The following is a 23,399-nucleotide window of genomic DNA, read 5'->3' as shown; positions in this document are numbered from 1 at the left end:
CACAGGAACAGATAACCACTTCATTGTGTGTTGCTAATATTGGAGTAGCATGAAAGTTCTCTGTGGACCTGTTACCAAGCTGACTCCTGCCTAACTGTGAATATGGTAGGATAGCTCTGAGAGGGGCACAGGGATTCTCTTTTAAGTAACCCACAGTTAATTAGATGCAACCACAATCCCACTTGGAGAAACAACATTCTTTAGCATTAAAATATGAAGATAGCAGAAGTATCTTCTTGAGCATGGGAGCCAGAGAGCGCCATCTTCCTAAGCTGGACTGTGGGTGAGTTAAGTCAAAGGTGGCTTCCAGAAGAAGTAGAGCATCTTCTGGGAAATCACTCTCCATGATGGTTATCCGTGGCAAGAGTCACTTCCTTTACCACAGGGGCACTCTCTCCTGGACCAGCATTTCTGTAGCACAAGGCCTGGCACTTGGTTTGCACTTACACAGGCCACAGGCTGACTGACTTCTGGCCTGGGGAGAGGGGTTCATATTTGAGCCTTGGGTCTCACTGGATCCTGGGACCACCAGCTCGGATTGTGCTGAGCATCAGGGCAGCATACTTGTTTGAGTCTGACTGGTGTTCCAAGTGAGTCAGAGACCAGGGTAGCAGTGGCAGCTACAGTCAAGACACATTTGAGGGCACTGGATCGATGGAGATATTTCCCATTAGGGACCTCATACTTCTTAGTAACACTCTTGACTGATGCTCGAAGGAGGAAAAGGGACGTGAGCCAGTCAATTGAGAGGCTTCTTCCTGTTTCCAGGCCTGCAGCTGCCCTGTAAGCTCAAACGAGGTCTCTCCCCAAGGGCCTGTTAATAAAATAACTGGCTTGAGTCCAGTCCACCAGGGCAGACTGACTGCTATTTGTCCCTTGTATTAAGCACAGCCAGGTGGGTTTTACTGTGGACTATTCCCTGGGCTCTTGTTTCCACATTTGTCTCCTTTGAGTCTGAAATCGCCAATGGCCTTCACAGCTAATGGACCTTTCGGGTCCCAAGAGCCATTTAAGAGAGGTGCAGGACTGCAGTCGGTGGTGGTAATTAATCAAATGAAAGGCAAGCTCTGGGGGCCCACTAGAGCTAGTAGCAAAAAGCAGGGATGCAGACACCAGTCAAGGCTTCTCCCTATTCCTGCCTTGCCCCTGCCCTACCTCCAGCACTGGTCCTCAGCAGCTTAGCATCCTAGATCCTGGAGGAGCTGTAGGAACACTGATGGTCTATCTGTGGCAAGATTCTGATCCTTCCCCCTAAAGCCCATGTGCTGACTCCTGATGCAGGGCAAGCTTTATGCTCAGGTGTGACTTCTTGGGAGGGAAGTTTAATGTCCCTTTCAAACTGCAGGTGTTGAAGAGCAGACTATTCAGCTCAAGTTCCAAACCCACAAGTCTGAAAGTTAAGTATCCAGGGCAAGTGCACAATCTTTTCTAAGTTTTTCTTTCTGTCACAGTGGGATGGTTGATGCAGTGATACAGTGACATACACATTCTACCAAGTGTGGAACTTGGCACAAGCACACTATGGGCACTCTAAAAGTGTCTCCTATTACTGTGCCAAGAGCAGGTCTGGCTGGGAAACAAGTCTTTTTCTGGCGTCTATGTCCCATGAGACCTTAACTTCTCTGATTGGGCAGAGAGAGCAAGGCTTCCATGGAGCAAGGCTTCTGTGGAGAACACTGGAGGACAAGAGGGGAAAGGAGAGCATTGAGCTCAGCCTGCTGCAAAAGGCAAAGACGGGAGGAGGGAGCCCACCCTTCTTGAACTTGTCTTCTCTATAAGGCATTGCCTGTTTTAGCATCTCCTGGCCTCCTGACACTCTGCTTCGTGTGAGAGGCAACAGTGTCAGGGATGTAAAGTCACACAGCATGAAAGATGGAGCCTGGCTTGGAGCTCAGGTCAGATGATCACTAAGTAACTCTTGTTTCTACTGCATTTTTCAGTGATACATGGTCAAGGTCAGTCCCTAGACACTTGGCTTACGGTCTGCTATCTAGAAAGTCCATAGGAGGTCACTTATCTTTCCTGGGCTCAAAGCAGAGGCATTTAAATGTCTAACTTTGGGTCATTTGGGAAGGGGTTCATCCTCAGGTATCCTCTGGCTCCACAAGGAGTGTGAGCTGTTCTCAAAAGTGAAGGTTGATCTTGTAGGATGAGAGGAGCTGGTTCTGCCGCATGACTGTCCTAAGCAGTGGCACCCTCCCTTTCAAGGTACACAAGGAAGTTTTTTCTCTCCATCTGCAGGTGGATGGTATCCTGTGCTTGGCCGACATCTTGACTGATGACAGCCACTCAGAGGCCACTCGAGCTGAGGCTGCAGCTGTGGTGGCCCAAGTTACCTCCCCACATCTATCCTTCACCCAGCACCTCACTAGCTTCCTGGAAAACATGGAGGAGATTGTGACGGCCCTCATCAGTAAGTTATCCTGGGTTGGGTGGAACTCTTATGTGAGAGGGCCACAGCACAATTGTCTTCTGGAAGGATCAGGAAGGCCTTCCAACATACTTCTCACTAAACTCACAATCGGCAAAGATAGTCACACTAGCTGAAAGGTAATGGATCAGAGGCGGCTTTGAGGAACCCTGTAATCAAGAGTATCCTATTGAAATGCATGCAGCTCCTTTAGCATTAACTTAAGAGGAGTTAGGGATCATGTGAACTTTTAGAGGGAGTCCAGAACAAATAGGGACTCAGATTTTGACTTCAATAGGTTTTGTTCCTAAAATTTCAGTCATCGCACCCAATGACTGAAGCAGTATTGATTAGCACAAATGACTTCTCAGAGAGAACTAGCTTGCTACAACCTGCCACAGGACATCCCACCATTTGGCCTTGCATCATGGGGCCATGAGCATATTGACTCTTCTTGGTCTCCCATCCCCCCATTCAGACCTACGCATGCTTGGCAGGAGAGAGACTCATAGTCCACTAACTAGAACACTCTTTCTCTAGCCTTTCCTTTGCAGAACTGCAGGAACTAGGACTAATCCAGGTAACAGTGCCAGGAAACTTGTTTGGAGAGGTCTGTAGTTCCACCTCCATTCATACCTTTGTTACTCCCCATCTTTGTAGCCGTCCTTTCAGTTCAAAATGAACTGAAAATTAATTAGGACTAGCTCTTAGAGTCGCCACACTAGGCCTGAGAAATCTGCAGCTGCCTATATTTAGAGACAGTGTAGGACACTGGATAGGAGTGCTTGGGTTCCGGTTTTTCACTTACCCATCAACAAACAGCTACTGGCCAGAAACCCTGCATAGAATTGTGTGCAATTGGGCCACTCACTTACCAGGACATCTTGTAAATCTCACTTGACAATTTTCTTCCTAGATACAATGAGGGACTGCAACCCACTTCTCTAAAGAAGCCTTATGGTTCTAGGCTTTTACTGTCAGAAAGAACTTTGCATATAGGAGACATCAGTTACATGGACTTTATGGTCAACCCTGGTCAGATCTCCTATGGCCCAAGTTTGGAGAGATGGGTATGCCAGCAGACATCTACCTTGATCCAAAGTCAAGAAAACATGGAATCCATAGAAAACCCTGGCTAGAGGGAGCTCAGGAAACCACAAAGGCCAGGACTTACTCTATTTGAAAGGTGTAGGTCCAGAAAGGGTGAGAACTTTTGTTAAGGCTCAAGAATAGTGTTAGGATCCACCATGCCAGGGGTCTTGTGCTCAGATTCCCACCAGGGCCTGGCAGGAAAGAAATGACTTGAAGGGAACTTGATGGAAGAAGAAAACAAGAGGCTCTAGGACAAGTTGAGGAGCACATGCACAGACTGAATGTGGACAGGCTTAGGTGAACTGCAGTTGATTATTGCCTTGTGGGGAAGGCTGACACATTTTAAGATAAGAACTAAATGCCAGACTGTGTAGCTCTCCCAAATAATAAACCAGCCAAAGTGTGTATATCTAAACAACCCTTCACATTTGTTACCTGCCCATTCCTGTTTCTTTGTCCAGACTGTGTTTATCCATGGAGAAGGAGAGCCTTTGTATTTAACCCATCCCCCTGAAGATGCACTGTCTAGCCCACTCTCAGAGTCAGCAGATGGAATATATCTTCTGGGAAGATGCCAGAGCTCTGTTCTTTGGTGGGAAATAGCCCTCCAATTTCTTGCCATTCCCTGGAAACATTTAAAAATGAGTCACTGGAATCCTCAATTTAATCTCCCTAACACATCCCAGGTGACTCAGACTGTAGTTCCAATAAATGTGCAGCAAAATTAAAAGGCACTTAGATGGCTGTGCTAATAATCGATGTGTCAGCATCACCGGCAAGAGCATGAGGACGAGGGGCAGCATTTATACCTAGGGACAAATCTAGCAGTGGAGTGGTCTCATACCAAAGCCTGGATATAGAGAGGTGAGCTTGGAGGGGGTCAGATGCCCCCAATGATTTTCCCCAGTCAGGGGATGAGGGGAGCATTGGCTGTGAGGGACTTCTAATTACTTGGCTAATCTGTGGTCCTAGCCCTGGGTGATGAGACCTATATGTTTGCTGGTCACATCTGGGCTGGTCTACAGGGAACAGAAAACTTCAGAAGTAGTAGACATTACCTCTCCGATAGAACTGAAACCTGTATCTATGGGGGCATCATAAAGAATGAGTCAAGAGGTTGAAAGAAGAGGCAATCTGAAGTATAGAAAACATAGGGATTTTGGAATCAGGTTGGCCTAGAGTTGTTCTTTACTAGCTATAAGATCTCAGCAAATCACAGCCTCAGGTATTTAATTTATAAAGTCACAACAAAATTAGATTACTGTAAAGATCATGACTGAATGATGTGGATATTTAAAGCAGCTCCTGTCCCAGAGTATATGCTCAAGAAATTGTACCCATGGCTGCTCCCATGGGACTTAACTTCCATACCTGAACATATCCTTTTCTCCCTTGAGAATGGGTCCAAACGCAGTGGCACAGCACAAAGAAGACCTTAGGTGTTTGGCTGATATTCCCATCCATCCCACTTTAGGGGGACCTAGAGCTCCATCTGTGAAGATACCAGCTGCAGTACCAGAACTCTGAAGAATCAACCAGCATGGGGCCTATCTCATCTTTGTCTCCAAACTTTCTTCCTCTTCTGGGCTATTTTCTGGAGTGTGGCCTTCCTTTCTCTGTCTCTGTAGAAGTGTTACATATAGGACAGGGCTTGACCTGTCACATCCTGACTGGTAACCCAAGTTAGAGCTGAGACTTGGAAGCTTGGGCCATTGGGACAAGCAGCACCATGGACAGAGCCTCTTGTGACTCTTGAGGTGACCATCTGTTCTAAGTTCTGTGATGGCCAAGGAAATGGAGGGATAGGCACTGTCCTTCTAAAAGGCCTTAGTACAATTACAAATGGCAGGTGGGGACATTCAATTAGTACTGAATCGTAACCACTGAACTGAAGAGAGAGCCATAGTACCCAGGAGCTTGTGTAGTACTTCTGCAGCCACATGACCTTTGCCATCTAAGACCAAAAGGAGATACAGAAGGGCAGCTGGAAAGTAGAGTCTCTGCTTTAACTTCAGTCTCTTCCTTTGGGCAAATTTAACATCCTAATGTACATCATTGGAGAGATGGGAATGTCTTCCTGCCTCATGGCCTCTGCACACGCTACTCCTCCCATCTAGAACAATCCTTCCTCTAAATATTTTCATGACTGGCTCCTTTCCTCTCTTGAGGCTTCAGATTTATAGCCACATTCTTAGAGACATTGTCCTTATGTGACCCAACAGATCCTGTTTATTCTCCGCCTTAGCACTTATCTGTTTTCCTTCTCATATTTATCAGAATTGGCAATTATTTATATCAACTTTTAAAGGTTCACATTCTATTGCCTGCTAGCAAAGAATTATGTAATACAATGGCAAAGGTGTGACCTGTTTGGTCCATCTTACCAATCCCAAGAATCCAAGGACCTAGGGTTCACTCAATAGAATACTTATGGGTGAGCAGGAATCACACACAGTGGTTCCAATCCCAGTTCTGCTATCTATGCAGATGGCATAGTTCTCTCTTAGTAACTAATTTGTTCATCTCCAAAACCAGTATCAAGACTCCCACCCAATAGTCTCCCAGAGCTATTGTGGAGATCAAGGGAGATCAGTCATGTGCATACCCTTGGCCTTGAACTGTTTCTTCCTTTTCACTATCCAGAACTGTGCCAAGAGGCCTCATCGGGGGAAGTCTTCTTGTTGGCCTCTGCGGCCCTTGCCAACATCACCTTCTTTGACAAAATGGCCTGTGAGATGCTTCTACAGTTGAATGCCATCCGTGTCCTCCTGGAAGCCTGCAGTGATAAACAGAGAGTGGACACACCTTATACTCGGGACCAGGTGAGAAGCCTAGGGAGGCCCAGACTTCTACAGTTTACCTCTTGGAGTAGGACAAGCCCACAAATAGTTAGGGTGGGAACAGGAAGAGATCACATTCACACAGGCCTAGCGTTTGCCTGATTGATTGGCTTCTGATACTCAGTGCCTATTATAGTTCTTCTAGGTGTTAGTTATGGGCACAGGGCTGGAGGGTCACCCCATGTTGGTCTTCATTGTGTGTCTCCTTCTTTAGCTAGGTGCCTCCTCTTGAACCTTTCTCCCACATGATTTAGGGCACCTTCACCTTCAAGTGCCCTACTCTAGGCTTACTCTGGTCATGTCAGATGAGATCCAGTCGGGACACAATAAGAACAAGGCCTTTGGAGACAGGTGATGACATGGATACAGCAGATCTTTGCTATAAATAATCATGTTACTTTGGGCAATTTATTCTTTCTTCATTTGTAAAATGTGTGTACATAATTACAGAGTCCATGAAGGAATCAGATGAACTAGTGAATGCAGACTCTTAGTGTGGACTCTGGCACAAAGATGCTGTAGAGTGAGTGGATGCTCCATTGGAGCTAACACTGTACACAGCACTGAGGGAGAACCTTGTGTGTAGAATGTGATGTTGCTTCCAGTGTGAATGGCCCATGACTCTGCAGAGTCCCTTACCTGACTATGAGGAATGGCAGCTCCCCCTCCCCATGAAGTCTCACTAAGGGTACCTCATAGGAGTGGGGATATTGTTAAATAGGAGGCAAGGGGACACTCACCCTGCATTGGGGTTCAAGAGGGTTTTTTTTCCTGTCCTCCTGCCTGAGCCTGGCACATCTCCTGCTGTCCTCAGGATGGCTTCACCTTCTGCCCTGGCTCTGAGCAGCCACTTAGCTAGAGAGAGCATACCCATTAAAGAAACAAATGGCTCTTTGCTATGGCAGAGGGACGATTAAGGTGATCAGAGGGCTCTCTGTAATGAAGACAAAGAAGATGAATTGGGCTCTGAAGTGCTCACCGCCCCCTGAAATACTTAAGAAATTAAATACCCTGTGAGGCTTCCGGTAATGAGCATGCCAGTGACGCCAATGCTGTGCAAAGCTTCCTGGTCTTGGCTATGTATGTACTTAGTGAACCTCTGTTTGGACAGTGAGAACTCCTCCATCATCTAGGCAAGCCAACTCCACTTAATTTGTCAAGCCAAAGCCTCACTGGCAAAGCCCATTCTATGCTCACCCTTGGGTATAGACCCAAGAACATTGCCATGGATCTGGGGTTTTCCATCTGCTTCTACTAATCTAGAGGAAGATAGCACAGGTTACATCTGGATATCAGGCATTAAGAAGATTGTCCTAGGCTGGGGATGTAGTGCAGTTGGTGGAATTTTTGCCTCCCATACACAAAGCCTTGAGTTTGACTCCCACAACTGGGCACAGTGGTGCATGGCTGTAACTTCAGCGCTTGGGAAGTAGAGGTAGGAGGATCAGAAGTTCAAGGTCACCCTCAGCTACTTAGAGGGTTTCAAGCCAACTTAAGACCATATCTTAAAAAGAATAAAAGATAAAAAAAATTTAAAAAAGTAAAAGAAGACCCTATTCAAGTAGCAGTCTTCATGGTCCCATGATTTCACACCCATGGTTTTTATACAGAGGCCATGCTATGCAGGGAGCTAACCACGGACACAATAGGGCAGGGAAGGACAGCCTCTAAGGCCTTTGCACAAGCAGTGTCTATCACCTCTGAAGTGGAGGGTATTTACAACAGAAATGTGATGAACCTGTCTGTGAACTGCTTTCACAGAGGTAGATGCTGCCTACATTTCTGTAGACATTCGTAGTCTGTTTGGTACTTTAGAATGACCACATTTTATATTGTTTCTGTGACTTCAATATCTATGCTACTTACCAGAAATCCATTGATCAGGAATGCAAAATACTGGGAGTTGTAATAGTGACCTGTGTCTCAAAAGCCTTCTGTAGTTTCCAAGTCTCTGCCATGTGTGTAAATAAGAGTAGAAACAACACAAGTTTTGGGCTTAGGTGCACTTGAGCTCAGATCCTGTCTCTGTTGTTTCCTAGCTCTGTGACTTTGGACCAATCTCTTAATCTCTCTAAGCCACAATTTTCTCGTATGTATAATGCAGATAATAACATTTCTTCTCTCCTCTGGCCCTTATATGATTAAATGGGATGGTGTTCATAAAGCATTTAGAACCGAAGTGGGTACTCAGTAGTGAGTGGGGTAGGTTACTATAATAAGATAGATTAGGATGGTCTAGATGGAGATGCCTAATTTAGGGCAAGAATGGAGGGCTAGGAAATACAGTTAATTCAGTGGGGAATGTTGTATGGTGTGAAGTAATGGGTGGCTTGTCTGGCTTCAGGTTGTGTGTGGACACATGCTAGGGGTGTGTGTGTGTGTGTGTGTGTGTGTGTGTGTGTGTGTGTGTGTGTGTGTATGTGTGTGTGTGTAAGGTTGAAAAGTACTATAAGTTGGATGGAGCTGGGGAGATGGTTCACTTGGTAAAATGCTTGCTGCCCAAGTGTGAGAACCTGATTCAGATCTGTAGAACCCACATAAAAGCTGAGCAAAGACAAATACACCTGCAGTTTTGGTGCTGGAAGGAGGAGACAAGTGGGTCCATGGAACCCCTAGCTTCAGGGCAGACCACTCAATATACACAGGTGGAGAATGATCGATCTCTGGCTTCCACATGCATGCATACATACATGAACACACACATCATGAGGGGGGGAGAGAGAGAGAGAAGAAGAAGAAGGAAAAGAAGAAAGAGGAGCAGGAGAAGGAGGAGGAAGAGGAAGGTAATTCCAGAGCCATGCTTGACATCATTGGCTAGCTTCTGATTAAAGAGTAATGTTAATTACAGTTTTATGAACATTGGATTTTTTTTTTGGTCTGAATCCCTGGGCAACATAGAAGTACCCATGATTTGCTGTTAGATGTATACCAGGTGTTCTGTGTCATAAGGTCTGTCAGGCCAGACCACTTACCTCTGATGAGTGTTCTGGACATACTTCTCTTGTTTTCCATGCACTGTAATCTTCAGGGTGAGGAGGGATGCTGGTGGAGTCAAGGTGTGGTCAGAGTGACTGTTAAGAGTGCTAGGGATGTGACACAGCCTAGGCTGTGATGTCATGTCTGCCTGTAAGCAAGGGTTTCTGGACCACCTGCTCTAGGGGAGACCAAGATGATCATTTTTCCTCTGTGTGCTATTAGAAGACTAACCAACCACTTCCTACCAATCAGAAACACTTATTTTTGAACTAGTGACATGGGGACCCCTGCTGGTCTGGGTTAATTTGTTATCTACTTCAGTTTTCCTATGGTCTTTGTATGCCAACTGAAAGATGATTTCAGAATGCCACAGAAGGCATTGGATGTTTTCTAGCTAGGAAGGGCTCTGCCTTCGTTTTCTATTGCTGTGGTAAAATATCATGACTGAGGCAATCTGTAAAAGAAAGAGTTTCTTTGAGGCTTATGGTTTCAGAGAATTAGAGTCAATGACCATCATGGCAGGGAACATGGCAGCAGGCAGACAGGCAGGCCTGGTGCTAGAGCAGTAGCCAAGAGCTCACATCTTTATCGATAAGTGTGAGGCAGAGAGAGCTCAATGGGAATAGTGTAGGCTTTTGAAACCACAAAGCCCACCCCAGTGACACACTTCCTCCAACAAGGCCACATATCCATCCTACCGATTCCTTCTCAAATAGTTCCACCAACTAGGGACCAAGTCTTCAAATAGATGAATGGGGACCATACTCACTTGAACCACCACAGAGTCCTCCAAATATGAAACCTTTCATTCCCTTGAGGTGATCTCCATTCCCAGTACCTCTTGGTAACATCAGTGTTCAGCCCCTTCATGTGGCTGTCACATTGCTAGTGTTCCTTGAATAAATCATTCAAGGTCTGGGTACTTTCAGGCCCTGCCTCTTAGAGGCATGCTATGTTTGGTTTGGTTTGTTTGTTTGTTTTTTGTTATTCAAGATAGGGTTTCTCTGTGTATCCCTGGTTGTCCTGGAACTCACTCTGTAGACCAGGCTGGCCTCAGACTCAGAGATCTGCTTGCCTCTGCCTCCCCAGTGCTGGGATTAAAGGCATATGCCACCACCACCCAGCTATGCTTGTTTAATTTAGCAAGTGTTCTGGGTGATTGATAAGACACCGTGAATGCTTATAATAGTTTTATGACTTATTTTTCTCTACCGTGCTCTCCTGTGGTGCTTATACCAAGTGATACTCCACAGAGATGCCCATTCCTATTCCCCCAAACCAATGAATAACTTACTGTACATAGCAAAAGGGATTTTGCACAAAGTGATTAATTAAGGCTCTTAACCTAGGAATTTCATCCAGGTGGGTCCAATGTAATGACACATGCTTTTATGTGAGGAGTGAGGAGGACTAGAATCAAAGAAAATGGCTAGGGTTTCATTATTGACAGTTCTTTTTCTCTCATTTTGGGACAATGAATGTTGTGGCCTGAGTGGAAAAAGTTAGATGGAAAAGTTGGGTTGAAGATACAGTCCCTAAATTGAAGGATATATAAAGTACACAGTCTTTTAAAAATAATTGTTTGTTTATTTATCCATTTACTTAAATATGTGGGGGTATGGACATGTGTATGCAGATGTATGTACCTGTGTGCTATTGTGGAGTCTCTTCTTTAGCCTGGGGCTTTCTTAACTTATCACTTGGATGCTGGAGCCCAGACTCTGGTAGCACTAAACCATCTCTCCAGCACAGGTGAGAGAGAAAGTGTGTACCACACAGATTACTGTTCATCTGGTTCTCCCCAGAAGCCCTTAGAATTAACGTGCACAGGTGTGTGTGTGCAAAGCCCCTAGAATTAACATGTGTGTGTGTGTGTGTGTATGTGCGCGTGTGTGCACCTTAATCAAATATGATCTGTTTAAGACTTCAGAGCTCTAGCATTGCAAGATAATAAAATTGTTTTAAGTTACTAAGTTTGCAGTAATCTGTTATAGCAGCAATAGGAAACATATACCCTTTCATTAACCGAGGCACAGAAGTTTGGGTACCATTGCTAGAGTCATGTGGATAACAAGAGATGGAGCCAGGATCTAAGCCTACACTACCTCTCATCTAGGGTATTTCTTGAGGCCAGTGTCCTCTGTGCTCACTAGGTAACTACAGAGAGATCATGAAAAACAGGCCTTGATTTTGCATCAGTTGAATAAGTCTGGGACAGGAGAAACTGTGGATCTGGCTCCTGCATTCCGTATCCTGATAGCATTGCTAGCTTGCTTCCAGCCAGGTAAACCAGCTGTCCTTAAAACTGCAGTTGTGGGGCTAACTAACTGCTAGGTGAAAACATTGGATTCTCTCCCCTCTCTATCACGGTGCATACAAGTGTGTTTCAAAAGGGAGACTCCAAGCAGGGTATAATTGGCATTTATTCAAATTGTGCTTAATTGATTACTTCATCTGCACCTCAGAAAACCACATGGGGTACAGGCTCTGTAAGGAGGAAGTAATTTTCATTAACAGGATCTAAATTAGTCCAACACAAAGACCTACCTGGTGCCTGTGACTCAGCTAATGATTGCCATATAATGAAGCCGCTGCTGAAGACAAAGCTTTTATTCCGCTTCCTCCCTTCCTCGTTCCCTCTCTTCCTTCCTTTCTTCATGAATGTACAGGTTAAATGAGAGTCTGTATTCAGAAATGTCTGTCTGCTGAAGGGTGGGGCATGGCAGCCCCTGTGTGGTCAGAACAGGCTGTGCTCTTGGTGTTACTAACAGCCCAAAGAGAGCTGGATGCACTACAATCTGACTTGACCCCTTTGTCTCTCTTATGACTGTTCGCCTTATGGCTCTTGGGGAACCTTCCATTTGAGGGCTGCATCTATAACCTATCTTTTCTCTCTAGCTTCTTCCACTGAGCCCACAAATGCTCCCTATTCTGAAATAGGGGTAAAAGAACTTTCAATATGTACTTACCACTCCTTTCATGAAACCCTGGGCATTGCAGTTGACTTCAGAATTAGGTTTTTGAGGTGTTTCCCTGCGCTCTCCCAACATCTTACTCTAGTCATTACTTACCCATCCAGCCCCTGACCAGGTCTGAGTGGGGAGGGGCTGATGCATAGATCTGTCTCCATAGTCAACATGTATTGAGAGGGAGGGAGAGATAGATATTCTATTATTATGGTACTTTTTCTGTTCTGTTTAAGAGATCTTTTAGACGGTTTATTATGGACAGTAATATGCTAACATTAAACCAGTTAAAATTCAGTGAATGTTCTTTCTTGGCAAACTTTGCGTATCATTCATGCTTAGGATTGAAGCTTCCTGTGCTCTGTACACTATCACTGCCATCTCAGAGTTGGAACATGGCTCCTGCTCAGACCATCCCATCAGCTTGAAAGAAACTGTCTGGGGAATGGGCTCACACCTGGAAGAAATACTATTTTTATTTCACTGTTTATTTTGATTGTCATCTGCATGCTCTCTGCTTCTGTAGAGACAGGCACATTTCCACCATGTGGTTTCTTTTAGGAACACTATTACAGGCTATCTCTGTTGATAGTACACTTCCATCCTCAGCTTGTTGTGGAATATCATTTTAAGATGTATTACATTAATTTGTGCTGTGGAACATTTGTTTGATTATGCAAAGATGTGTTGCATTCTTTTATGTTGCATTTGTTTAACTCTATGAAGCTTTGCTACTTTGCCTGTCTAAAACACCTGATTGGTCTAATAAAGAGCTGAGTGGCCAATAGCAAGGCAGGAGAAAGGATAGGTGGGGCTGGTAGGTAGAGAGCATAAATAGAAAGGGAAAAAAAGATCAAGGAGCAAGAAAAAAATAGAAGTATGCTAGGTGCCAGCCATCCAGCCATGCAGCCAGCCATGGAGTAAGAATGAAAGTAAGATACACAGGGGTAAGAAAAGGAAAAAAACTAAGAGGCAAAAGATAAATGGGATATTTAAGAAAAGCTGACTAGTAACAAGCCAAGATAAGGCTAGACATTCATAAGTAATAATAAGTCTCTGTGTATTTATTTGGGAGCTGGGTGGTGGGGCCCCAAAGAGTAAAAGAACCAAAGAGAGTAAAAACAACCAACAACATTAGCTTGTTTATTTTTTTATTCTTTACATTATTTATAGTTTGGGTCTCTTGTTGGATATTCCTTATTCCATTTCTGTGCAGTGAGACCCCTTTATCGTGCCATGGGGGACTAGGGTATGTTAAAGCCTGTAACTATAGCCTACCTGACTGTAACCAATCCTGGATATCCACTGAATGTCAGTATCTTATCATTAATGACAAAGTCCTCCAGTGGTGATCTGTAATTGAGGCTTGTAGACCACAGACTTGTAAAGTGTGGCTAAGTTAAACTTTCTCATCAGAATCTACCTTTTGTACATACTCTCTTGCCTCGAGCTGAGCCTTTTTTCATTTCACCTTGAAGGTCAGTATCAGGAAAGGAAATTGACGTAGGTGAACCTAATTAAAGGTGGATCAAAGAGTCAGGAGATCAAGCCAGAACAGAGAGATAAGGGGCCAGGAACCTGCCAATTTTGTCTGGATTTTAGGGGGTAGGCTAAGAGGGTTCCTGCATCCAAACAGCTGGGCTTCAACTTCATTCCCTGTGGGGCCCCCAGACAACCATTTCAGAGCCACCCACTGATGAATGGGCACCAGCCACTGGAACTTAAATCTGGGTGACAGGAGCCCATGGGAACAGAGGACAATACCATGAAAAGATGGGCAGATGTACAGTAGGGAGCCAGGCTGGAGGATCACTCTGCAGTCCCCAGCTGACCTGCCTTCAGAGAGTACCCTGGGAATTGTGCGTGTCTGTTTTACAGTTTCTCAATTCCATTTTCCAGATTGTGACCATCTTGGCAAACATGTCTGTGCTGGAGCAGTGTGCCTCCGACATCATTCAGGAGAATGGTATGTCTGGGCATGCCCTGTGGCTTATCAGGGTATACGGCACCACATGCCTTCATGCTTGTGTAAATCCTATGTGCAGATATATAAATATACATACATTTCTACGTCTGTATGAGCATACACACACACAAATACATGAATGTGCATGCACGAGCACACACATAAACACACAGAATTCTGTGTATAACCTGGCCAAAGATGGAATGCTCATTTGCCCTCATAGGCTTCAATTCTAGTGGGAGATAGAAAACAAAAAAGATAATGCCAGGTCGTGATAGTGGCATGAGGACAAAAAGGCAGGGAGGGGGGCAAGATTGTCCCCAAGTGAGGAGATGTTGCTATTTATTCACATTATTCCATTTGGCCTCCATGGAAAGCTAATGTATGGGAAGGAGTGGAGGTGAGGAGGAGGAGAGGGCTGCTGGGCTGTCCCCACCACTCTCCGAGGGAATCTCCCTTCCAACTGACCCTCTGTTCTACCTTATGCGTTCATGGTCAAGGAGAGTTGGAACCTGGGCTTGTCAGCGTAAGCAGTTTCTGTCAAAGACAAGGTGGCTGCCTTGCAGCTGGGAACAGAGCTGGGGTGGCTGGAGTTTCCTGTGACTGAGGAATAAGGGAGCAATTAGCAAGCAGTTGGAGACCTGAGACACTAATGAGAGTGAGCTGGGAGCCTGGGTACCTCTGCTCTCCTAAAGTCCCTTCCCCCAGGCTGCCCTGCTGTCTTAACAAACATGCACTTGCCCGTTCCCTGGGACTAATTGAAACACACCATTTTGTGTTAATTTCCTGAGATTGAGCTAATAATGAGAAACTGTGCCGAGCCAGCTGAGGCCAAGAGGAGAGGCTGCGTGGTGTCACTTGTATTCTCCTCCTTCAGCACTTGGAGTCTTGGCTGAAGTGGCTGATGACAGCAGGCTGCCACTTGCCTGTGCCTTTGAGGTTGGGATAGCTGCCATCTGGAGAGTGCTTTGTGGCTTACCAAGTGCTGTTGACTAACTCACTGAGTCCACAGTGGTGAAAACCTACCGTGTGCCTGGCATTGTGCTGGGCAGCGGGGACATGGAGTTTAATGAGTCCCCGGGACATTTGTCCTAAAGGTTCTTCCTGTCCATAGTGAGGCCCTGCCCTGGCTGGAGTGTTGATGTATGAGATAGCAGAGTCACAGAGGGGGGCAGGAGGGTAGTAGCATCTGAACACCAGAGCTGTACGGGGTGGGCTGGAATTCTGGCTGTTTATTCATGAACAATATGGCCTCTCTCTTTTCCCTCTGAAAAGTGAGAACAGCAATGTTTGCTCTCTGGAGAGTGTGAGGATAACCATGAAGAGTGTCAGGGCAGTGTCTGACCCAGGATGAACCCTGTACTGGATTTCACAGAGAGAGAGTTTAAGGAAGACAGTATTTGTCAGAGTAGAACAGGATTTGAGGGATCCAAATGGCAGTGACATACCAAGAGGCCACTAGAAGCCTCCAGGAGACTCCCGGGTCTTGATAAAGGAAAACCCTGTTAAATAGTCTGGGCTCTGAGAACCCATTACTAAGTCACAGGTTGTAAATGTAGATCCATTTACAGGATCCAGACACAGCCAAATAGATGAGGTGGACAAGGATTAGCCCGATCTCATTAATAATAGTAAACTGAAGATGGCGTGGAAGCACACGCCTATAATCTCCGGTTCAGGAGGCCACAGTGGGAGGATTTTGAGTTTCAGGCCAGCCTCGGCTACATAGCCAGTTCCAGGCCAGCCTGAGATACATAGCACATCCCTGTCTTAATATAAAACAAAAGTAGAAATTAACAACAACAATAAGCTGCTGGCCATATAGAATGTATGTGGGGTCACTATTGTCAATTCAGAAGACAAATGTTAGAAATCAGAAATCTAGATTTTTATGGAAATCATCAACTCTCATGCAACATAATCATTGAAGCCACAAAATAAAGTAAAGCATATCTTTAGATCATGTCTAGTTAAAGTTCCCATCTGGCTGGTGGGGACTAGGGTGGTGGGGGAAGGGGCAGTGTACACAGAAGGTAGGCTGCTGCTGCAAACCTGTAGATGGGAGATATTGGAGAATAAGAGGAAAAGGGGCATTCCCCTCAGAAAGGGTGGGCAAAGACAGGCTAGTGACATGGATATGGGTATTCTTTATAGAACAATCAGGAGACAGATCTTGTTTAGGGAGGAGATAGGAGGCTCCTGAGTGAACTAGATGAAGCCTCAACCTGGCACTCCCACTGTGCATACATTTGCTCTAGTGGTTCTCCAGCCTAAAGTTGAGACACCTGCTGCCATGGGACTCAGCACCTTTGGCCTGTCACAGATGCAGCCCCATCAGAGGTGACAAGGTAATGGACCAGTCATCCAAGTTCCACCTAGCACCCTCATGTGCTGTGTGCTCTGGGCAAGAGGCTCACCCTGCTCTGGACCTCAAAGTAGATTTACCATGGTCATGCCCATGAGGCCATTGTGAGGTCTGAGGGGACTGAGCATTTACTATGCATATAACACAGAGTGCATATAACACACTGTGAGATAAACCATAAAACCAATAATGGTGCTTTAAAAAGTGAGAATGTCTTCTAGATGTTTTTAGTGATGTGGTGCCTAGAATCAGACACATGCCCATGGATGAGAAGAAAAAGGCGACCATATCCAGCTTCCACCTCTGTTTGAGATTCCCCTGCCCCAAGCCTTTGCTTAAGCCTTTCTTCCATCTGTCCAGATAGCTGCACTAGGAAAGCTCAATACTGGGGGTGAGTCTACACTGCCCAAATTGTCTGTTGCCTCCCGCCCAGGTGTCCAGCTCATCATGGGCATGCTGTCTGAGAAGCCAAGGTCTGGGACTGCTGCTGAAGTGGCAGCCTGTGAAAGGGTACAGCAGAAGGCTGCAGTGACGCTGGCCCGCCTCTGCCGAGACCCGGATGTAGCCCAGGAGGCCGTGCGGCTCAGCTGTAAGTGATGCTGCCTGGGGTTGGAATGGAACGGGGAGCTTGGGATGGAAGTAGCTGTGATTTCATGGTGTGTCAGTGGGCAGCATATTAGGGCTAACTGGGGTGAACCCCACTCTTTTGTGTGCTGCGACTTGTGGGGTAGAAACTGTGGGGATAGCCCTAGTCTAAATTGTAACAAGAGATAAAATTAAACCAGGGTATTGACTCAACTGCCGACTCCTTGTCATTCAGAACCCAACTATTTCCTTCGCACCCATGTACTCATTTATTTACTTATTCTCCATTCATTTGTTTATTTACCCAGTAATTCATTGATTGGGTTATTTGTTTATTCACTACTTTGTTCACTTACTTGCCATCAGAGTATCCATTATTTCTCTCTATCATTGTTAGCTTCCTATTTGCCTAAATATTTCCAGAACCTCCATTTTCTGCTAAGTTCTAAAGCGGTGGTTCTCAGCATGTAGGTTATGACCCCTTTGGTGGGGTCAAATGACCTTTTCCCAGGAGTTGACCACCTGGAAACACAGTTTTTTACATTATGATTCATAATAGTAGCAAAATTACAGTTATGAAGTAGCAATGAAATAATGTTATGGTTGAGGTCACCACAACATGAGGGACTGTATTAAAAGGTTGCAGTATTAGGAAGGTTGAGATCTACTGTTCTAGAGGAATACAATACCAGCCCTGAGCACAGAGTGGTGACAGATAGAATGGTCTACATGTCGGAATCATGAGAGTGATGCTCAAAGTATATCTGGTAGACAGAACAGTCCCTGCTTTATGGATGGGTTGAAGAATGTTTTTAGCAAGGACATGTATCTTTTTGTGGCTTGTGGCAACATTTTCCCAATAAATCCCTAGGATTATAAATGTTAATGAGGCCTATAGTTTTCTATAATTTTAGCTAAAGTGTATTTTCTGAATGATATAGCCAATTAGAGAAATACATAGCTGTGAGGTCCCAGTGCACAGGTGTGAAGGTTAAACATTATACTGCTAAAACTGGAAGTATATACTCCCAAATCCTTGCTCCGAGAAATGGGCAACATGTCTGCAGCATTTACCAAAGATCAGCCCAAGCCAGCGCTCTGGCACTTGTGGGTTTGGCTTTGACATTTTACTTTTCTCGCCTGTGAGCAGAAAGTAGAAAGTTTCCTGAAAATATTCCTCCAGGTGGGTTCAGTGTCTCCTCTGCAGACTGGCACAAAAATATATTGTGGGTGATACTGGACAGCACCTCTAGGTCAGCCTGGCCAGGCTTTTCTAACCCAGCTGTGACATTCTCTTTGTGTCTTGTGCAGGTATGTCTCGCCTCATTGAGCTCTGCAGATCCCCATCTGAGAGGAACAGCAGTGATGCTGTACTCGTGGCGTGCCTGGTGAGTTCTCAGCCTGCCCTCAGCTTCCCCCAAGGCTTTCAGGAAGGTAGACTGAGGTCAGGGCTGCTGGATCTGCCATAGTTGGATATGCCTTGATAACGCTCTAGACTTTGGGTTTTATATTAAAATTCCAGTATGCTGTTGCTTTCTATTAACTGATTAAGTTGTGACAAAAAACAAATAAAAGATGAGGAATCTTTTAGGTTCTAGGGACTCACAATAGCATGTTAAAACTGGAGAGGTGAGCTGGAGGGCTGCTAGGTGGTAGTGTTGATGTCATAGAGCCTCCAGAACACAGGAGCCAGGAAATAGAGAGCTGTCTGTCCAAAGTGAACCATTATGAGAAAGTCTCCTTTCACTCCCAGGAGTAACACTGCAGGGTCCCTCCCGCCAAGTAGCTGCGCCTGTCTGCTGTAGAAATGACTATAAAGGGCATGACAGGACAGTGAGGGTTACTCAACCAGCTGCTAAGATTTTCTTGAGCCCCAGCAAGTGCATCCTGGGAGCATCCCACTTCTGGGTACTAGGAAACTACTCAACTGTAGCAGATGGGCAATGCATGCTTTGTTCACACTTATCTTCTGGTGGGGCTGTGATGAGCCCTAGAGCAGAGTAGCAGATGAGCTAGAAGTGTGGTGCCATGGGGAAGTAGTTAGCTTTCAGAAGAGAGAGCCAGATCTTTGGCCCTCAAAGGACGCAGGGGAGAAGTAGTGAATGTAGGGTTTCTCCAAGTTGGGTCATCACAAAGCACTCTCCTTGTCCCACTCACTGAGCTCAGCTCATTTCTGGGAGTTCTAGATGGACACCGTCAAGTTGTAGAAGCAGCTGGCATTGCCATCAACAGGCCTCTCCTGGCTGTACTTTGGTGAGCTGTGTGTCACTGAGTAGATCAACGTGCTCTAATTCTTATTTAGGAAATATTTGCTGAATGGTTTGATGTGCTACTTCCTTTTCTAGACTCTGGGGATATAGCTGTGGAGATAGGAGAGAGCTCTCCTCCAGCTTGGATGCTCTTATCTCTCGTGCCTTTGGAAGTCTGGTGAAGATTTTTAACCTCTTCTCAGACTCTTTTCTTGACAAATTCATACATGCATATAATGTATTTCAAGCATATTCACCCCCATTAGGCCCCTTTCCCCCTCCATGCACTCTGGATTCCTTATTCCTAACACATTCTCCTCCCATTTTCTGAATAATTTTTAAATGCATAAAAAAATTAATGTGGAGCTTTAAAAGGGCACCAATTATGCTAAAACCACTATTCAATATTTATGCACAAAGCATATTAAAACCATGCTTGCTCGTGGTAGTAAATACTATTTGAAGGCAACTTCGACATCTCTAATGGAGTCTGCAGATACCTGTGATTTCTGTTATAGAGCAGTGCTGGAAATCAGCAACACTGACAACTGGAGTTGCTATTCCAGTGAGGAGTTTGTGAAAAAAAGAGATCAAACCTTCTTGAGTCTATTTTTCTATCAAGCAAAATGGGGAGCAATTCATCGCTGACAAACACATAATAATTGGCCCCCAATTCCCTGATCTTCATCACTCTGGCAGCAGCAACTGCCTGACTGAAGGACTTGATAAGTAGAGTCAAGGACGTTGGGAGCACTTGGGAAACTATAGGCTGCCTCAGTTGTGAGGGCTTGTTGCTATTACTACTGGCATTTTTCTCGAGAGTACATAGAAGGTTTTGGTTGCCATCTTCAATCACTCAGAGAACTTTCAAGTGGAAAGGGACTACATTTATTCTTGGATGTTGAGAAGAGCCCCTTTCTAATCCACCCCCCATGTGGATGCTGAGTGAATTCTCCTATGAGAGTTTGACTCATGATGCTTTCATACAACTTGCATGGAATTGTCCATGATTTTCCATTATTTACCACACCACCATCCACTCACTCAGCCCTTCTTAGTATGGGTCTGACCTGACACTGGGACATGAAGGCCTCCTATCATTTCCAGGTCTTTTCCAACTCTGCTGGAAGTATTGTCTTTCCCCAAGCCCCAAACAAATGCCATCTCTATACTCTGTTCAGTTCTGGAGGCTCAGCTCTGAATACCCATCTGATGATGTTTCCCAGGATCCCCCTGTGATACAAAAGCAGGGAATACACCATGCATACCCCAGTTTCTCTGCTTGTCTTTTGATGTAATCCATATCATTCATGTTCTAGACTCTTGAAATTCTCTGGAGGTCTGGGCTTGAAAAGACCCTCTTGTTCTAGCCATGTTCTTTCTTTCCCACTCTCTCATGGCACTGGTCTCACTATTTTAACTTGAGAAAGATTTGTATCTCTCTCCTGATTCTAGAATGTTCTAAGGGCAAAAGCCAATATAGACCTTTGCATTTTTACATGACCTTGAGTTTGAATACTATTTCTTGTGCAACTTTTGCAATTAGTTGACTTGCTCCCATCCCCTAGCCACTGATGCTGGTGGATGTTCATTGCTTGGCTTATTAAAGGCTCCAACATTGGGGTACAGGCCTCCGGGCAGCAAGATGAGAGATGCAAGGAGCCTAGCCAGGTTGATGGAGTTGGGAGTCTCTTTTCTGTTCCTAGGGCCTTCTTTCTGTCCTGAAGACTGTCCTCAGGTGAGGGGAGGATAATTCAATTACTATCTCCGTGTGGAGGAAATGGCAGCATGGATTACCTCTGGCAAACAGGATTGATTTTTTCTATGGCAAAGCAGCTGGGAATAGGCAACTGTCTTCATTGAATACTTGGGTGTCTGGGAATGAGATCCAGGGACGATTGACTTTAACCCTCCCAAGAAAGGAGACTCTGAAAATAAGGCTGAGGAGGGTGTGTGAGCTGAAGGTGTGCACAGAGGTAAAGGGACACAAATTGTTCCTTTGTTAGGGTAACCAAGGATGGCTTTGCTGGAGAGGTGAGGGTAGATAAATGCTGCTAACTAGGAAAGAGCAGGAGAGACATGTCACAGCGAAGTACATAAGCAAAGGTACCTGCCCAGGAGCAGAAGCGAGCCCAGTGCTCAGTGAGTTGAGCAGGGGAGCTGGTTCATTGTTCTGCCTGCCCCCTGCTGCTTACCCTGCTTTGATTTGGATTTCTCAGCCACAGCATCCTTATCTACCTCGACTCTGTTTCCCATTTCCTCCCTCTTTCTTTTCCATCTCATGGTGCTCTGGGAGGGACTGGCTGCATTTTTGGGTGAGTGAATAGTCCTTGTTTCTGTAAATTACTCAGAGCATCTGAGAACAATAATTCAAGTCCATGGATGTTTCTGGAAGTCCCAGTCTCTGAGAAGAACACATTTTGAACTTACACACAACACTAAGCTGACCAGATCCTTTAAAACAAGTTTTAAAATGGCCAGTTTCCCAGAGTGATTAAAACAAAACAAAACAACAACAACAACAACAAAAACAGAGACAGTAAGACTATTATTAAAATCCTTAAGAGCTTCCAGATGATGCCTTCCACACTGGCTCAAGTGCAAATGAAATCAGGTGACCATGGAGATTAGGGCACAATGGTGACCAAAGGTGCTACTAAAGTATCATGGACAAGTATCAGGTAATCAGATTAAATTGCCTGGTTAATGCAGCGCATTTCTCAAACTGCATCCATGGGGCAGCTGAGGGAAGCACATATGTGCACAGGGCCCAGTGTGACCTGTATCTTCTTTTCTGCTTTCTTCCCAGGCTGCCCTGCGTCGGTTGGCCGGGGTCTGCCCAGAAGGCCTCCAGGACTCTGACTTCCAGCAGCTGGTCCAGCCTCGGCTTGTGGATTCCTTCTTGCTGTGTAGCAACATGGAAGAGAGTTTTGTGTAGTGAGGGTGGGAAAGGAGGCACACTATGCACACTTCTCAGAACACACCAGCTGTCCCCACCTCCTTATTTATATGTAATTTATTTTTTTACATGAAATAGAAAGGGAAAATGGATGGTTCTCAGGAATCGTTTTGCTTTTTTTTTCCTTTTGGCTTCTGTGGCTGTGCAGATGTTAACGCTAACATAACAGGATGTCACAGGTGATTTCCCACCATAATGCTTTTCCTCTTTTCAGCATATACTCTTGCCTATTTAAAAAGGAAAAAAAAATAACTTTGAACCAGGGTATTTTAACTGCCCAGCATTTTTTAAAAATTAGTTTTACTCTTTTCAGAATTTCACAGTTGGACAGATGTACTGTAAGGAAATGTTTTTCTTTAATAAATGGAATTATGGAAAATGTGTCCATTTTTATTTTCTGCTTGAATTGTATTTTAAACTCAGTTTTTGCTTCTCATGGTTGCATGCTGAAGGAACTTCTCCAGCTGTTAAAAGTACAGAGAGAGTTGTATTGTTTTTATAAATACATTTAAAATGTATATCTGAGTACATTAAAACTCAGCCTCCCTTGGTTCTTCCACCCTGGTTAACTGTCCTTTTGGTGAAGAGAGTCCTGAGCCAAGGCACAGTGCATGAGTCCTCTGCAGAAGGCTTCTGGGAAGGGTGGTGCTTGAGTGGCCTGATACTGAGAATTTCTTACCAGCTCTGTGGTCAGTGTCCTCATGCTCATAGGTTGACCGTGGTGACAGTATTCACACCACAGAAAATAAGTGTTTTGATCTCAGTGAGCTACTTTTTCAATATCCCTGCTCTGAAGAATTACATAGATTTATGAGTTTTGGAAGTTATGATGTCATCATGTATAACATGATTTTATTATTGTGTGTGTGTGTGCCATGGTATGTGTGTGGAGGTCAAAGGATAACTTATGGAAGTTGTTTATGTTGTTCTATTATGTGGGTCCTAGGAATTCAACTCAGGTTATTAGGTTCAGTGGCAAGTTCCTTTATCC

At 45.0% G+C, this 23,399-nt stretch overlaps 1 protein-coding gene across 1 annotated transcript; it reads left to right on the top strand.

Annotated features, from left to right (window-relative positions):
* The first annotated feature begins 1,557 nt into the window (after window positions 1-1,557).
* LOC114703701 (protein inscuteable homolog) lies at window positions 1,558-22,758 on the top strand. Its single transcript, XM_037211290.1, has 6 exons — window positions 1,558-2,413; window positions 6,146-6,324; window positions 14,184-14,250; window positions 17,049-17,204; window positions 18,512-18,588; window positions 22,259-22,758. Exons 1-6 carry the CDS (start codon window positions 2,173-2,175, stop codon window positions 22,385-22,387), a joined length of 849 nt encoding a protein of 282 aa, XP_037067185.1. The 5' UTR covers window positions 1,558-2,172; the 3' UTR covers window positions 22,388-22,758.
* The last annotated feature ends 641 nt before the right edge of the window (window positions 22,759-23,399 follow it).

This window comes from Peromyscus leucopus, chromosome 1, assembly GCF_004664715.2.
Source record: "Peromyscus leucopus breed LL Stock chromosome 1, UCI_PerLeu_2.1, whole genome shotgun sequence".
Lineage (NCBI taxonomy): Eukaryota > Metazoa > Chordata > Mammalia > Rodentia > Cricetidae > Peromyscus > Peromyscus leucopus.
This window is presented reverse-complemented; position numbering and strand designations above follow the sequence as displayed.

Excerpts from the sequence above, each read along its gene's own strand:
- LOC114703701 (XM_037211290.1), top strand. The coding sequence starts at position 2,173 with ATGACTGTCCTAAGCAGTGGCACCCTCCCTTTCAAGGTACACAAGGAA. Across the intron at positions 2,414-6,145 it reads GATTGTGACGGCCCTCATCA|AACTGTGCCAAGAGGCCTCA; the intron begins GTAAGTTATCCT and ends TTCACTATCCAG. Across the intron at positions 18,589-22,258 it reads CTGTACTCGTGGCGTGCCTG|GCTGCCCTGCGTCGGTTGGC; the intron begins GTGAGTTCTCAG and ends CTTTCTTCCCAG.